This window comes from Leptinotarsa decemlineata, unplaced genomic scaffold (genome assembly GCF_025532065.1).
Source record: "Leptinotarsa decemlineata unplaced genomic scaffold, Ldec_3_MD MMD2_tig00000035_RagTag_RagTag, whole genome shotgun sequence".
Classification (NCBI taxonomy): domain Eukaryota; kingdom Metazoa; phylum Arthropoda; class Insecta; order Coleoptera; family Chrysomelidae; genus Leptinotarsa; species Leptinotarsa decemlineata.
In genome coordinates this window covers 6,069,669-6,087,458 of record NW_027412540.1, presented here as the reverse complement: position 1 = coordinate 6,087,458, position 17,790 = coordinate 6,069,669, and the positions used below count along the sequence as shown (strand labels likewise).

The 17,790-nt window shown below is 33.0% G+C and overlaps 1 protein-coding gene across 7 annotated transcripts in view; it reads left to right on the top strand.

Annotated features, from left to right (window-relative positions):
- LOC111514188 (ras-GEF domain-containing family member 1B) overlaps positions 1 to 17,790 on the top strand; it is a 378,228-nt gene that overhangs the window by 349,837 nt on the left and 10,601 nt on the right. For 4 of the 7 annotated variants that reach the window (XM_074171797.1, XM_074171796.1, XM_074171798.1 and 1 more), the window contains 2 exons: positions 10,959 to 11,018; positions 16,408 to 16,506. In XM_074171797.1, the coding sequence (XP_074027898.1) occupies positions 10,959 to 11,018; positions 16,408 to 16,506 (159 nt within the window). Of the gene's footprint in view, positions 1 to 3,307; positions 4,077 to 10,958; positions 11,019 to 16,407; positions 16,507 to 17,790 lie in introns of all 7 variants that reach the window. The other 3 variants (XM_074171793.1, XM_074171794.1, XM_074171792.1) reach the window with 3 other exon arrangements.

The window sequence follows — 17,790 nt, the reverse complement described above, 5'->3', positions numbered from 1 at the left end:
CTTCGCAGGCATTAACCCAAACACGACAAAAATAGTCCAAATAGAGACAACCACAGATTACAACAACTACGTTTAGAGTATCTGGGCAGTTTCCCGCCATTTTATTTTATTTCCTTGGACATCCATCTGAGCGCTGTGCTATACATTAATTGTGATAATGCTGGCAGTTGGCACAATCAAAAAAATTTGTTTTGGTTTTTGACATTAATTTATATTACAATCCACCTGTTGTGTACTGGTGAAATTAATTTTTTGGTTGGGTGTTTTGTTTTTGTTATTGTTTATTGACCTTCATTGTGTTATATTGCTATTGTTCCGCAGAAGCCAAGTTTTCAGATTTTATATATATATATATATACCTTTGAATAAATATAACATTTCTCACATTAAATCAAAATTGTTTTTCTTACTATTAAGGGATCGATCCAATTTCAACCCTTTTTAGACTAAGTTGTAAACTTTATATATCTTTTGAATTGATCATCTGTTAGACAGAAAATGATGAACACCAACTCAAAATGCAGCAAATTCTACAGTTACAAATTTTTCTAGTTAATAAATCTAGATTTTTGTCGAGAATTCAAAATTCAGCGCCAAATTTCACTGTCGATAAAGTTCTCAGTTTGTCCTCATCAGATATACTGTTTCATATCTAAATGTAGTTGTAATCTGTAGAGACAGTTTCTGATCAACCACATCTTCTACACGTGGAACGACCTACACGACGAAGTGATTCGGTCTTTATGAGTTATTGTCGTTAAGAACAGACTTGATGAATGTTTATTTTCACAATAGTGTTCATTTTCCTCTGTCGCTAAATAATCTAGGCTTTTGAAGGACTCTGACGTCAGCCTTCAATTGTGTTTAAAATGAATAATCTCAAGACTATTATAATCTTTTTGTTTATTTTTTAACGTCAATTGGCACCTCACGGGTAAAACTCCAAAATATCGGAACCTTATAGACGATCTTGCATTTTAACGTGCGGTTCTAAGCAGTGTCAGTAATCAACTTTAATTCCGTCTTTAACAAAACAACTAAAAATCTTCTCTCCACCTGATACTCATCAACACTTTCAATCTACCGAAAATCCGAAGTAATAGACCACATAGTGTTCATTGACACGTTCCATACGCACCGAGTGTTGGATATGAGTGGGCGTAATGGCATCCGGAAGTTCCGGATATTATATATGTCACTTGTTAAGAGCTTGCACTGATTGGGAAGCCACAACCATTCATAAAGTATAAATGGATCTCTAGTGGCAACGCTACGTCTAAATATAGAAATAGTCCAAAGTGTTCCATTCATCATTGCAATCGTTCTCTTCTAGACTTTCGCTGTTCTCAGGAAGAAAGAGATATTTCAGGTGTTCAGGAAATGTTTCGGCTGGGTTCTCAATTTGTACATCGTTATGTTGTACAAAAGACCTCTCAAGTTTATGTTTTGCAATATTACTTATAATAATAAGAAGAAATAGTATCGATGAAAAAGTGTAAGTACAATAAGAAACAAACGAATGCATGCGTGCGAGTTTCAAAGCGAATATTCTGATTATCCAATAGACGAAATGAAACAAAGTTAATATGAAACGCTTCTTTGGATTACCTACACTCAATATCCCAAATTAACAACGTTTCATAAATATTGGGTCAGATCCAATAGTATACGATGTTCTGTATTGATTGAGAGTAGATTTTGAATCATATTGGAAAAATCGAATAATAACGAAGGTACTCTAAGTTGCCTAATGAACCTACCGGCTGTAACAATAAGAGGCTGTGTTTCGAACATTTTGTTAATAAAATGAGAGATTCATATGTTTTCAGGTTTATTCAGGTACTAGTATTATTATTCCGGCAAATCTGAAGATATTGATTTGTTCCATAAAATTCTTAAAAAGACTGAACAACCAAAAAAGATTACTATTACAAAATTAGAAAGAATTATACAGCAATCCATTCATTGGATACCGAATGGAAAGGGGAAAAAAGGCAGAAATATTTACAGAGAAGCTTACACTCACATATTTCATGACACGGATTGATCACAGATCTGCCATTTCAAGGCACAAGTGTCAGGAAAGATTTTAAAGACAAAACAGAATAGATCTGTTGGTTTTTATCAATTATTTCTGATGATGGAATCTGTTTTTAATTGTTCATAATTTTTTTCTGTTGCTTAAATCGAAACATATGATGGAATGGTTTTCATGACTACATGGATTTGTTTTTGAGTGATTAGGAAAGCAGCTATCGTTATGAATTACACCTTTTGAAACAATTTTATTTTCAGACAATAACAAATTTGAACATAACAGATATTATGGCAATCAAATAACTTTATTGTATATCAGCTCAATGATAGACTACACTGAAATATATTCTTTATATTCGATTTATGATCTTCCCAAACAATGTTTGATTCATGGGCATTAGTGCTTCATTTATACTGTTTTTTGGCAACCCATGTTTTGAAATCAATCAAAAGTTCAATGAGCAATCTATATTGGATATTCAACTGATTGTACCAATTACGATATTCTTATAACCAATAACTGAGCTAAAAAAATTAAAGCTCTTCTCCGGGTTTTGATGTTGAAATTTTATCGAAGTACAATGATGATAATGATTATTTCATCCGTGTTATTTCCAGCCAATGAAAAAACACGATTTGCTTGAGTTATCTTCGATTATTTCCAATACACTTAAGCTCGATTATTCAGATTAATACAGTCAAAGTTAAAATACAGTATCATTTGAAAAGTTTTAAAACAAACTTTTCTGGGGTTTACTGTCTATGTTCCTGTGTAATTTATACCATGAAAAATTGCTTTAATTCATGAAAAATGTTTACTCGTATATAAGGAGAAAACATTAGAAGATTTGCAACTTCCAGAATTATTATTGATTTCAACTGGTATGTAATCCAACAGATATTTTTATATTGTCAATATACATTACCTACCATATTGTCAAAAAATCTCAGTCAGAAATCTGTATTTATTTATTTACAAAAGTTCCGCAGTTAAACTGTCAAACTGAAACTCTTTGTTATTGTGCAACAAGTTATCGACATATATCGACATATTGAAATACTTATAGTAAGTATTACACCTGATAATATCTCCGAACTTCTGAAAAATACTCGCTGAAACTATTTCATACTAGTTTCGAAGATATCCCTGTACGAAGTTGAACTTTAGACGTAATCACCTCGTCGTCGTGACTTGCTTCTCATACTTGTAATTAGCTTCGTTCGATGCACCATCTTTGTTCGCCTCTCACCCATAAATCTCTCCCTACAGCTCCCACGTTATGGACGATCCGGATATACAAGAAACGGTCGAATCGATCCTCGGCAAAGGAGCTAAAGTTCTAGATTGCGAGAAGACGTCTTCGATAAAAGAAGAGGAAGTGCTATACATAAACGGCATTCCGGTCAAATTAGAAGGCAGCGACGGGATCGCCATCAAACAAGCCTTGATCACGGGGCAAGTGCCTCCATGCGATCTACTCAACACCCTACTGATCAAGACGGGAATTTTGAAGGCACCCGTTAAGTTGGACACATCTTTGAGTGTCAAGTCGACGACAGTAACAAAAGAAGAAGTCACCGTATCACGTGCGGGTAAAGTAGTCGACGAAAGAAGCAGGGAAACGAAAGAACAGAATTTCTATACGAGCGCGTTAACGGAAGTGTTCGAACCAATCAAAATCATACCAAATTCCGAACTGATAAACGGGCAGTACAGCAACGTTCAGTATGCCGAAAACCACGCCAAACCCGAGTACTACGACAACAATGGTTACGAAACAGGAAGTGAGCGGAAGTTCGGTTCGTGTTCCAGTGCGTCCAGCTATGAATCAGAGGAACCCTCCTATCGCCCTAAACCATGTCTCAGTAAGGATTCTGGACACTTGAGTAATTCTACTACCAAGGTGGATTTCACACCGAGCAGCATTGACTCCTTGAGTTCGCTAGACGAGACGGATTATCTAACCGATCAGTTTCGAAAGTGCACAACATTCAATGGAAATGGGTTCTTGAATGGTTACAGTGGTGATGATATTTTAGTAAGTAGGTTTGCTTTGTTAGATGTTATGAAATCTTTTGGCAGACTCAGTAAATATTTGAATATGTCAAGCTCTTGCAAATACAATATATGAAAGGTAATTTCAATTTCAATTTACACTCTTGACACCATTGAAACAAATCAAATTTGGTGAATGTTGAATCAGATGAAACTGTCTCAATACTGGCTTTTTACAATTCAATTGACGCAATATTCACTGTGAAATCTGGAAACTACACCTCTGTCGTCATACGTTGGATGGCTCGAATAAATGCAATGTCCTAAGAGTATATATTGAAAGGTTCCTATAAGCACCAGATTTAATAACTGTGGAATTCTTATCTCAAAGAAGATTTAAAATTGAAGTCTTCTACGCTCATTCATCAATGTTGATATACTTAATAATAAATTATTGACCCATCTTAATTAATTTCCTGATGGGTAATTTAGGAGGACTTTTTCACCCAAAGAGCTATGACCACATCTGAGGAGTAGGCAGACTGAGGACCCAACCGTCAGATCACAAACTAATAAATGTGTCATTACCTCTGAGTAGTCACATTTTCATGGCATTCAGCTCTTAACAATAGCTTCAAATCTGAATCTGAAATTTTGGTTTAAACCGAACTTCGAAAATCTCTACGGACTATTGCATTTACATTGGGCCCTTCTCTTGACACTACATGTTACTTTCAACACAATTCGACCATCAATTCTATCAATTATAGTTTCAATATAATTTTTCAGTTCATCTACATTATTATGTTCTGTTTTGTACTCCAAAAATAGAAATCTAGAGGTGTCATGTCTGGTGAACGTTTGTAGCAATCCATCTGTTTCCAAAACAGTCTTGCAATATTCTTTTTACGCCACTGAAATTATGTGCTGGTGCTCCATCCTGCTGAAAATAGATCATCTGACGAGCCTCCAGATCAAGATCATCCAAAAACTCTTTCAAGGCTCTTGTTAATAAATTAATGTAACGGGGTCCGTTCAAAGACCCATGGTAAAAAAATGGACCGATAATTCTGCCTCTAAATAGACCACACCAAACATTAATACTTTGAGGATGGTGGTGCTGGACTAGAAATGGATTATGTGTACTCCAATAATGAAAATTCTTTCTTTTATACATCTCAAACTTTGAAAAATTCACAAAATAAATACGGCTAGTGGAATGGCTTTGAGTTGGAAATTATCGTTTTGTAAATTAATACCAAATAGCTCAGTGGTGTCAGGTGAGTGATACGACATGATGATCACGGGTTTCACGAGTTCAAATCCCAGCGCAATTTTTTCTTTTTGCTGATAGTAACAAAATATTGTCATTCGTATAAGTATCAAAATTGGGTGTTTAGTCAATCATGAGGTTTCATTTTCCAAAACAAAGAAATTTTTTGTGAGGGTAAAATAAATAAATATTTCCACATAAGTCGCTCATTTTCAACTATACGAAGAAAGGTGATATGAGGTTTGTTGTTGAGAATATTTTCAGGAATCGAAATGCATGATAAAATATGAGGTGTTCCTTATCATTTTATAAAATATTTTGAAAACGCGACTGTGATTTTTTTTTGTTTCCGGCATCGAGAAGGCCATTAAAAATGCTATTCGTTTGTCAATTCAACCGAATTCGTAGCATCAGTGATAACGGAATTGTAAATGGTGCCGACTTGATTTTGAACACCCTGTATATAGTGATAATCTGAGGTCCAGGTTGAACTGCGTCTGGTGTTTTCAGTTGTTCGACGTTTCGTCTTCAACTTTGAAGCTATTTTCAGAAAGGTACTACACTGAGGTCTCAATCTGCCTACTCCTCAGTTAGTGAGTGAGAAGCTTTAAGGGTTTTGTGACTTGACGCCGAGGTCTCAATCTGCTCACCCCGCAAGGGGTGAGCACTGGTCTCCGCAAGGGTCTCAATCTACCCCTATCTAATACCTTTATAAAACTCAAAAGTGAAAACTTTTGTTATCAGTATTTGTAGAGTACAAGTTGCAACTCACTCGATATCAAAAACTACACAAAACGTATTCTAGTGTAACATGTAAATTTTCCGAAAAAAACATCAAATTATACAGATATCAAGAATAAATACAGTGAAAAATGAAAATATATATGATTAAACTAATATTCAATGGCATTCTTCTTTTTTTTTTCTGTAAATATCAGAATAAAACCGGAAATTTCTGGTAATTTCGTAGATACACATAATTTTTTATCTTCGATAATAGAGTTCATAAAATATTAGTAAATATAACATTATAAAATACAGTGCCCCCCATTTATTTTTTGAACGGATCAAATAAAATTGAAATTTGGGACAATGAAATTAATGCATGAATACTTTATTTTGAAGTGAAATTTGCAGATGACACTTTCAAGATGGCGACTGGGTGCCATCTGGAAAAAAATCTAATGGAAAGGGGGGTCTTGTGACACATCTTTTTGAAGATCCTGACAAATGCTTCACAACCCTAGAATATAATGTCAATAGCTTCATCTAACACAAAATGGCGGAACTTTTAATAATTGCCTGAATACATTGACTTTCAACTACATAATATGAGGTAGTAAGCTCGAGGTCAGTTCAGAAGATGCTCGAAATGGTTGCCTTGGACTTCTTAACATATGAACAGCCTATCCGATATTTCACGCCGAACATTTTCGAACACAGTAACGTCAATATCTCTACAAATATTTATTATTCTCTGCCGTATATCCAATATTGAAGCAGGTTCAGTTTCGTACACCTTGTGCTTCAAATAGCCCCATAAAAAACGTCCAAAGGTGTCAAATATGGCAAGTGGGCGACCATTCTGTAGGACCTCAACGGCCAATCCAAGGACCGGGAAAAATAGTATCCAAATAGTTTATTACTTGTCTGGAGTAATGTGGTGGTGCTCCATCTTGTTGGAATACAGTATTCATATCGAATTCATTAGGATTCGCTTCGACGATTTCAGTGATGAAAGGGTCAACAGTAGTTTCCACCATATTCAAATACAGTTCCCCTGTTAAATTTTGATCAATAAGTAGAGGTCCTACTTTATGGTTTCCCAATATTACTGCCCAAACGTTAATTTTCTTTGGATATTGGGTATGTGTTTCCCGAAAAACGTGAGAGTTGGTGTCACTCCAATAACGACAATTTTGTCTGTGAACATTGCCGTTTGAAAAAAAATGTACATTCGTCACTAAAACAAATATTGTGGAAACAAGTAGGATGCCTTGCAATGGTTTCTATCATGATTTCGCAGAATTATGTTCTTCGATTAGGGTCATCTTCAGTTAATTGGTGTACCATTTTAACTTTGTATGAATGATACCTATTCCTCTTCAAAAGTCAACACACAGTAGAAGGAGACACCTCACAAACATTCGCGACGGAATAAGTAGACTGTTCAGGATTTACTAGCATCTCACCAATTATTTGCACTTGCTGTTTTTCCGAAATGGACGGATGACCTGGGGTCTTTTTGTTATGTACACTACCGGTAGTTGTGAATTTGAATACAAGTTACCTCAAATATTTTCTAAAGATAGGACGATTCGGAAAACGTTCATTGAAAATCCTTTCGGTCTCGTGAAAGTTACGTGTCGCACCGTAAATAAAAATCGCTTAAATTTTTTCCTCCAATGAACGGGAATTGACCATTTTAGAGATTGTTGACGTGGTACCTTTGTACTAGTAAAACCGAAAACTAAATGAGAATATTCTAACTGAACAATGACGTTCATTGTCGTACTGACATTTTTTGTCGTTTTTATTATTAAAAATAACTTAACAAACCTTATCGGGATGTTGGAATTACCATATGGCAGATAAAAAGGAATATTTCTAGAAATATCGAAATTAATGTGTTTGTCTTCAGGAAATTATTAAATATTCCCCTATTTTGTAGTAGGTGAAGATATTGACTTCATATTCTGGGGTTGTGAAGTATTCATCAGGAGCTTCAAAATGATGTGTCACAAAACCCCCCTTTTCATTTAATTTTTTCCCAGATGGCGCCCAGTCGCCATATTGAAACTTTCATCTGTCAATTTCTCTTAAAAATAAAGTATTCATGCATTAATTTCTTTATCCCAAATTTCAATTTTTTGAGTTTACCCGTTCCAAAAATAAAAGGGCGGGGGGGGGGCATTAAAGAAATGCACTGTATGTAATAATTGTATAATTTTTAACCAATTATTTTCAGTGTACCATCCAGATTATTTTGAAATACACCAAAAGAGTCATGCCTACGTAAAAAAAATGAAAATATGTTTTCGTATTAAATCCACAAAATATATTTTTGTGTATTCAAGCTACTGGAGTCGATTGAATAATATTTATGTAATATATAGCTTTACAGTAGTGAAGAATTTATTTATTGTGATATATTGTAATTATCGCAGTATTTTATTGAAACATTTGTTGAATTTTCAATTACTTTATGTCTTTGAAATATCATGAAAATTTCCCTCTGTTATTGACGTGTTTCTTAAACAAGTGTTTTCCTATTGAGCATATATATTATTTACTCATACTCTGCCTATCTATCATGGATATCATTCTCCAAAAATGGAAATGTATTCCCCATATATTTGACAGGTTTCATAAATTTGTTTTGTTATATCAGTTTCTGTACACATTATGTACGGTGTTTCCAGTTATGTTTTGATAATTTATCTTAATTATAAAGTCATTATTACTACACAGAAACTATACAGCGACTGGTAAGTCGCTTTTACCATCATGTTTCAGTATTTAGTAGTATATTACTGTCACTTAACATATCCTTTAGGTATATAGATTACATTTCAAAAATGTAAGTAATATTTTCCTGAATGGAAACATCACAGAACTTTATTTTGTTATACACATGACAGGGTTGTGCCCCCTCAAAAGTTACCAGCATTCGTAATAATATCGAATATAAAAAAAATCGTAACTTTATGTTAGGCCATTAAGTCAAATCACAGAAACTAGTAACGTCCATCGCAAACCATTTCTCACTACTACTAAGTTGGGATTGGAAAATCAATATCCTTACTTAATATTATAAATGCGAATGTAAGTTTGATTGTTACGGTTTCACGCGAAACCGATCATCATGAAATTTTGTACCTTTTATTAAAAAAAAATATTTTTTATGTAAGGTAAAAGAATTGTTTGTCAAAAAAATCTAAAAATCTAGCTACTTTAACGTCATCTAGTATTCCAGTAATGAAGTTCCAACCCTTAGTACCGTAATACCGTCGGACTGTATTATTCACAGTCACAACAATATCCAATCCAATCCAATTGACTATAGTTTCAGCTTTTTGGAATTTTTCTTTATTTATTGTCATTTTCTTCTGTCATTTTTGTTTTTAGGTTATGTGTCATTTTTGTGGTTGGATGCCACTTAATTATTTTAACATTTGTTGTTGCAATTCAATAAAGCATATTTTAAATTTTCGAAACTTCATCGTATGTAAAAAAAAATTCAAAAATTGATAGATAATCCCAGCCAAGCATTGATTCATTTCTATTGTACTGACAATTATTTAATGGTATAAATGCCAGCGAAGCCGCGAGTAAAAGCTAGTATTAAATACTTTCAATCCCGTACAAGAAAGTTATTCGAGAAAAAATATTATTAAGTTCGTCTTTATTATCGCAGTGGAAACCAAAACGGTGTTTTTTGAACTTTCTTCTGTTTTTTGTATTCGTGAGAACTAATTTAAAAAACGGCTTAACCAACGTTTGGTTTTCACTAGTATATTGTCGTAAGCTTTACTTATTGTTCGATTTATGTCAATCGGTTCATAAATTACAAAGTTATGTCATCAGTGCAAAGAATTACGTAAAGCATGGAAAAAATTCTATAAAGCTTGAAACTTTCGTTAACTATATGTAAAACTAAATTAAACATTAACAAATGAACGAGAAATTTTTTTTGTTAGAAAATTTGGTAAACACAAAAATGTCCTCCCAAACGAGGTCGTGAGCAAAAGCTATAGTCGTAACTATATCTTGCCTGCAACTTGTTGGAGTTCATGTAGCTAAACTCTTTTATCTTTTAACGGCAAGAAATTAACCGTACTCCAACAACCGTATTTTTTGTATATCATCAAAAATATTGGTGACTTATAATTTAGTTCAACGCGTGAACAATAGCAATTAAATTGATATATTTTTATTGAAAAAGAGTTGTCAGTTCCTTACAATATTTTTAACTTGTTGCCTTGTATTTCGTTTTACTTCAATTAGTTTATCAGCACTTTTATCCGATTCTAAAGAATTCGGTGGAATATTTCAATTAAATTTAGTTCTCTTCTATAAGACAACTGAACCGATTAGATAACTTACTTTCTCATATACAAGTAAAATATTTGAGTGAGCCAAAATGAAGAAAAACTTGTCTTTTAAATTTCAGTTCCGATAGCAAATAATATGAAATTGAATTCAATTCATCATTTTGAAGATTGGTACTTATGTCCTCTATAATGTGCATGAGAAGATAAAAAACGGTTTTAACGGTTCTTATATCCATCCTATATTTGTTCTTTTTTCTCACTTTTTTTCTCAGAAATTGTTGTTTTTATGCTTCGTATAAGTAGTGCAAATGTTTTTCGTGGAATACTCTTTTATAACACCAAACATGTTACTGCTTTGCTTACCGTAATGAATGGAAATATGATAAGATCCAATGTTCATTGGCCTTCGTTATAAAATTTGCTGATGAAACAAAAGTCAAAGTTCAGTAAATAATTTTAAATTCCTCGCCACTCTTCGCTGTACGACGTAAATATCTCATTGTTCTGCATTTGCAAAAACAAAGTTTACCATTGCTGTTGTCGTCGAATACCGTCGGCAAAATTGAATAGCTAATAATAAATTTCACTTTATTTTTAGCCTACAATATTCGGGACCGTAGCTTCAGACCTCACACCAAAAGACTGTTCTAATAGAAGGGTAAGTGCGATCCATTTTTTCCGAGTTTATTTTTAATTTTCAAATAAATGGTGTTCAACTGTGCACTCGTAGGAGATAAGGGAACATATTGGTTGTGATTTATTTTAGCTATGAACATATATGTGTTATTTATCGTGTTAAGGAAGTTAGGTTTAAAGTTAGCATTAAAACATAATATTTTGTTGTCAGGGAGCTATGTACATCAAGCTATTTCAAATGAAGAAAACATATCCATATAAAATTTCAAAGCTATTTTCAAAAACCATTTTTAATTTCCAATGCGTTTAATTTATAGTAATTATTATATATGTCAGACATATTCGTTAATAATTAATATTTGTACAGAGTGGGCCAAATTGAGCATTTTTAAAGGGAAATTTCTGTTTTCAAACTAGATAGATGAAAACGGATGGCTGTGTCTGAGGGTTAAATTTTATGAGAGACTTAATGGTGGAAACCACATATTGTTATCTATAATCGTTTCTGAGTTACAGCATGTTTTTCGAGAATGTACATTTTCGAAAAGTTGCTGTAATTTTTTTCCGTAGAATTCAATGGTGTAAAAAACTTATTTTTTCAAATGAGATATCAATAGAAATTGATGGAAAACAATTTTTCAATGAGACATCCCGTATATTTCGATAGAATTTTAAATTACCTTTCCTAAAATGTAGCACACTTGATGTTTGGTTAGTCATCTTTGAAATCCAGAGCTTCTAGATGTTTTCATTTAGACTTTGATACGCACAGTTTGATCAAGTAGGCTTTGGAGACGCGTACTTCTGCTAAAGTTTTGGAGGTGTTTCGCGTATACCGTCGACATATATGTCAAGCCGTTACGAATTTGTTCTCTTTGATATTTGTATTACTGTTTATGAAAAGATCGGAACTCCTAACATTAGTATTTATAACAAATTATACTAACGAAGCAAAAAAATGATTAATTCTAGATGAATTAGCCAACGACGAATTAAAATCCTGGTGGTAGATATGATAAATTTATTGATCTACAGTAACGGTCTAACATATGTAAATGGTATACTTGAAACACCTTCAATATGACATGCTTTTTCAACGAATCTGTGACTTTGTAATTATTTTAATTCATTGTAGCCGTATTTCACTTGTGACAGTGCTGGGACTAACAGTCATATCAATAGATGAGAGTTGTAATACTACCTACATAAAGACCCAGAAGAGGAAGTTTAATTTGTTATTGGCTATTTCATCTAGAATTTATCATTTTTTTGAGAAGTTCTGATCATTCCATAAACAGTAATACATATATCAAAGTGAACAAATATGTAACGGCCTAACATATGTCAACGGTATACGCGAAACACCTCCAATATGACTTCTTGGGACAACACTTTAGCTACCGTTACTTTCAGTCAAGAACTAAACGTGCTGATATCCAAAAGTCATACCAACAGATGAGATTTGTATAGCATCTACATAACGACACAGAAGAGGAAGCTCAACTTGATGTATCCATCAACAGAATGGTGGAATATATCATAGAGACAATAAATTATGATGAACTAAATTCCATTATTTTCTATATCTGTTTGAAATCTTTTAATCACGACTATAATATAGACAAGAGAAATGATCAAGACATAAACGGTAATATATAAATCGAATGATGAATTGTCACAGAAGAAATATCTACATCGAAGCAAAATCCCAGCTCAATTTTGGAAAAGAAATATTTCCACCATTCTGTTGATGGATACATCAAGTTGAGCTTCCTCTTCTGTGTCGTTATGTAGATGCTATACAAATCTCATCTGTTGGTATGACTTTTGGATATCAGCACGTTTAATTCTTGACTGAAAGTAACGGTAGCTAAAGTGTTGTCCCAAGAAGTCATATTGGACGTGTTTCGCGTATACCGTTGACATATGTTAGGCCGTTACATATTTGTTCACTTCAATATATGTATTACTGTTTATGGAATGATCAGAACTTCTCAAAAAAATGATAAATTCTAGATGAAATAGCCAATAACAAATTAAACCTCCTCTTCTGGGTCTTTATGTAGGTAGTATTACAACTCTCATCTATTGATATGACTGTTAGTCCCAGCACTGTCACAAGTGAAATACGGCCAAAATGAACTAAAATAATAACAAAGTCACAGATGTGTTGAAAAAGCATGTCATATTGAATGTGCTTCAAGTATACCATTTACATATGTTAGACCGTTACTGTAGATCAATAAATTTATCATATCTACGGCCAGGATTTTCATTCGTTGTTGGTTAATTCATTTAGAATTCATCATTTTTTTTGCTTCGTTAGTATAATTTGTTATAAATACTAATGTTAGGAGTTCTGATCTTTTCATAAACAGTAATACAAATATCAAAGAGAATAAATTCGTAACGGCTTGACATATATGTCGATGGTATACGCAAAATACCTCCAAAACTTTAGCGACCGTAACTTTCTGTCAATAAATGAAGCAGATTACCAATTTTTTCGCGAATCATATTAGTCGCAACATTCACAATGGGTTTTCAATGATAGTGTTGAATAAATTTCGAAAACCAAATCCATTGATCTAAGTTTTGGTCGTAGTATTCATACGTAAAATTGGAGGGGCTGGTTTTGCGATACTATCGCGTCGTGGAAACCAGCTCCTACAATTTTACTTTGTGATATAACGGCGTGACGTCCAGTGTACAGTTTTACCGCCTTACAATATAATACCTCATTTTCAGACTTTTAGATACTCAACTTTGTCCATCAAACAAAGTAACTCAAACAATGATAGATGCGTGTCCACCACGCACATTTGAATCTAATGGGTAAAATAAAAAAAACAAGCCTCCTTACACTGGCCAATCAGATTCAACTGTCATCGGCTAGCGGATTTCATTCAAGTTAATCGTTACAGGGTGTGTACATTTACGTAATTTTAAAGTTTAAAATGTTTGCCTTGCTTGGAAGATCACGTGCACTATGCATCATAATTTTTTGGAACACTCTGTAGCTCGTACGGACAGAATATAGATATATAACGTTACTGTTATTACCGCATGGGGCAGTAGCGACTTGACATTTAACATGTATGAGGGAGCGCATCGAGCGCCGGAGTTCATCCGTTTCAAAGATAAGAAAGATGAAGCGGGTGTACAAAAAAAAAACGCAATATATCAGGTGTCTCAAGCATGATCATTTGTAGAAAAAAACGTGCTCCATATGGTTCAGATGAGGTTTTTTGTTGTTGTTCACCCGGTTGAGGAATTTCATCTTGTAATTTATTCTCTATATTTTTCCAGTGTTCATTTTCAACTACTTTTCGTTTATTGGCGGGATACCTCATTTTTAGATATTCTGTTTCTTGAGTACTATCCAAGAAAGTTAACTCAGACAACTACTATCTACAAGTTGAAGAGCATATTGGTTTCGAAATAGATGATTTTTTTCTACGTATGAATACTACGACCAAAACTTAGATCAATGGATTTGGTTTTCGAAACTTATTCAACACTATTGTGAATGCTGCGACTAATATGAATCGTGAAAAAATTGGCAATGTGGAAATAAAACTTTTGTGAAACATATGCCGATAAGGGTTGGTCACCTATCAGGTATGCAATGTTATTTAAATACAGACAGGGCTCGTTACTGGAATATTCATTAAAGAAAGAGAGACTATTATTAGAAATAAATAAGTCTAATTGATCTGATTGCCATCGGATTACCCAATTTTATTGCAGATAAGATTGATAGAAATGGTTTGAAAGAAACTGAAGACTTATTTAATAGTATAAGAACTTTAGATCATATGATTAACAAAAAAACATTTGATGAAAAGGTAGGAGCTTTCGAAAGTAAAATTAAAGAGAAAAATGTGAAACCCTTGATTGGTCCCTGTAAAATTTGTGAGAGAATAAAGGTATCACCCTGGTATCACCCTGAATCCCAATGTTGGTTCAAAATTAAAAATAATGATATGTCAAAAAAAGATCAAATAAGGAGTGTTAACAATTCTGAATTAGAGACAGAATTATATGAAATCGACCCAAAAAACTAATTGTGCCGCCATTAATAAAAATTAAATTACTAATAAATAATGCTTTAGAAATATTAGGAATCTTTGATTCAGGATCTAATGTGTCCTTAATAAATTCAAGGTTATTATCTTTAAAAAAAATACATACAAGTAAGAAAAATGCAGGTTTGAAAACAATTAATGGCGTAAAAAATCAATAGGAATGGTTTCTTTAAAAATTAAAATTTTTGAAATCGAAAAACATGTTAATATTTTTGTTATAGATGAAGACAACTTCGACTATGATTTCCTAGTTGGGTTAGACTGTATACAAATATTTCATTTAACTCAAAATGAAAATTTAAATATTACTCAAAATTTCCTTAACAATAATAATAAAGACTACATAATAAATAAAGAAAAGCAAACTAAAGAAATTCCTGGCAGTTCAGGTAGTGGCATAGGGAATAAACAGGATATGTATGATGAAAAAAAAGATATGGATATCACAAACAAAAATAAAAAAGAAATTATCATTAATGAGTATAAAATAAACTATAATGAAAATATAATAGTCAATAATTTTGATATTTCAGTAAATAATTTAGATTATCAGAAAAAATGTGATATTGATCAGTTGATATGCAAATATAATTCAATTTTTGCTAAAGACAAATATGATATAGGTACTGTAAAAGGTTATGAAGCGCATATTGATTTGTTGATAGATAAATACTGTAGTAAGAGACCGTAGAGGTGCTCTATTGAAGATATGAAAGAAATTGAACATCAAATTTCAAAATTTCTAGAAAATAATTTAATCTAGGAGTCATATAGTGTGATGAATGTTTAGGTTAGTTATTTAAAGAAGATATTGCAATTTAAACAATTAATAGGAATTGATGAAGCAATAGCTTTAAATGTTGTTTCTCTTTTCAGGTTAGTTTGAGATTAATTAATGTTGAAGAATGTTTTGTTGAAAATGTAAAAACTAGTTTATGTAATAAAATCCTCCCCTCTTTTCAGAGCAACTCAATTTTGGTTATACTTTTAATGTTCCACAGAATATCTAAGGATAATTATAAAACCCATTATACGAATAAAAAATGTCTATCATATCTCACACAAACATAAAGAGAAATATTTGGGAAATCGATTTGATTTATAATCATTTTAGAAATAACAATGCAGATAGTCCAACTCTGTCTGAATAAACTTTCCGCATCTAATGTATATTCATTCACTTAGACCAATTGGTGGCTTGTACTCACGAATGATTATCCCATCCTTGTTAAAAATTTTGCGTAACATTAACCTCATACATTACACTTATAGTCGATACTTTGTACAGTAATGATTACTAACAGTTATTAATTTGCACTTCAGAGCTTGCCACAGACACCGCAGACCAAGAGTTTTTCGTCCATTTTTAATGGTGAAGCCAACCAGGAGGGTTCTGCAGAGTCTGGCTTGCAACAAGATAACGTAAGATGTGGTTTTGTTGGTCGTTTGTGTAACATAATTGGTTGAGATTGCGATTCCGCCGGGTTGCATCGTTGAGCTTGATTGCAGTTTAACAAATTAATTAGCGATGTAAAAGCAATTCGCAATGTCAGCCTTGGTGTAGGGTATACGAGGTGTTTTAAGAATATTGGGAGGTTTTGTTGATGGGAAACATGCATATGTCGCAGTTTTAAAATATTCTGAATAAAAAATGAAACTTGAATTTCTTCATAATGCAAAATGTCAAATTGCGTTTTCATAGTAGACTATTCTCAATATTTTAAATAAAAAAGCGTTGAAATATCTCCAATATCTCTTTCATTTCACTGTTTGAAATTTCTGAGGTCCATATCGTTTTATTGAAAGAATAGAAAATACATGCGTCTTCCCTATTAACATCATTTAGATTGTTTCCTTTATTTTCTATTAATTTCAATTACTTATGAATCCAGATGAAGCACTGAAAAATTTTCAACCACCAAGAAATGTCTTCTTCATTTGTCAAATTCAAGAATTCATATTTGAGTTTTTATAAAGAAGCATCAGCAAGTACCTACCTTTGCGTTCGGAACGAGAAACCTGTGATTTTGTCTAGTTTTTCTTTTACAACATTGGTTGATTTGTGCATACATTTTTTGCGAACACCCAAAAGTGAGTTGAGAACATTGTTCAAAAATCCCTGTAACACTCATATAATTTTAGTGCCTTACTGAATTTGTGACAGTGTAGTAACTAACTTCAACGAATTTTTCTGAGAAACCAGACAATCAAAATTTTTGGGAATCGAAAACGATAGGAGAGTACTGTTTTGAACAAAACATACCTTAGGGATTAAAAGTGTATGATCACAAAGAGGTCAATTCACAGTTTGTTTTGTGAAGTACTAAAATAATCTCGTGATATAATTATGACACATACGAGGTCTGTTCAAAAAATAAGGTGAATTTTCATTTTTCTCATAAAAAGTATGTTCATCAATTTCTATTTTGTCCTCTTCAAAGTAGCCCCCCTCAGATATAATACACTGGTGCCATCATTTTTTCCATTCCTCGAAGCAGTTCTGATATGCACTTTTGGTGTGTCCTCCTCGCAAGACGCCGTCATTTGATGGGTCTCTTCAATCTTGGGAACAGAAAAAAGTTGCAGGGGGTCAAAACTGGCAAATACGATGGCTGAGGCATGATTACGATGTTGTTTTTGGCATAGAAATTAAGAACAAGCAATGACGAGTGAGCAGGTACATTATCGTGATGCTTGGACTCGTAG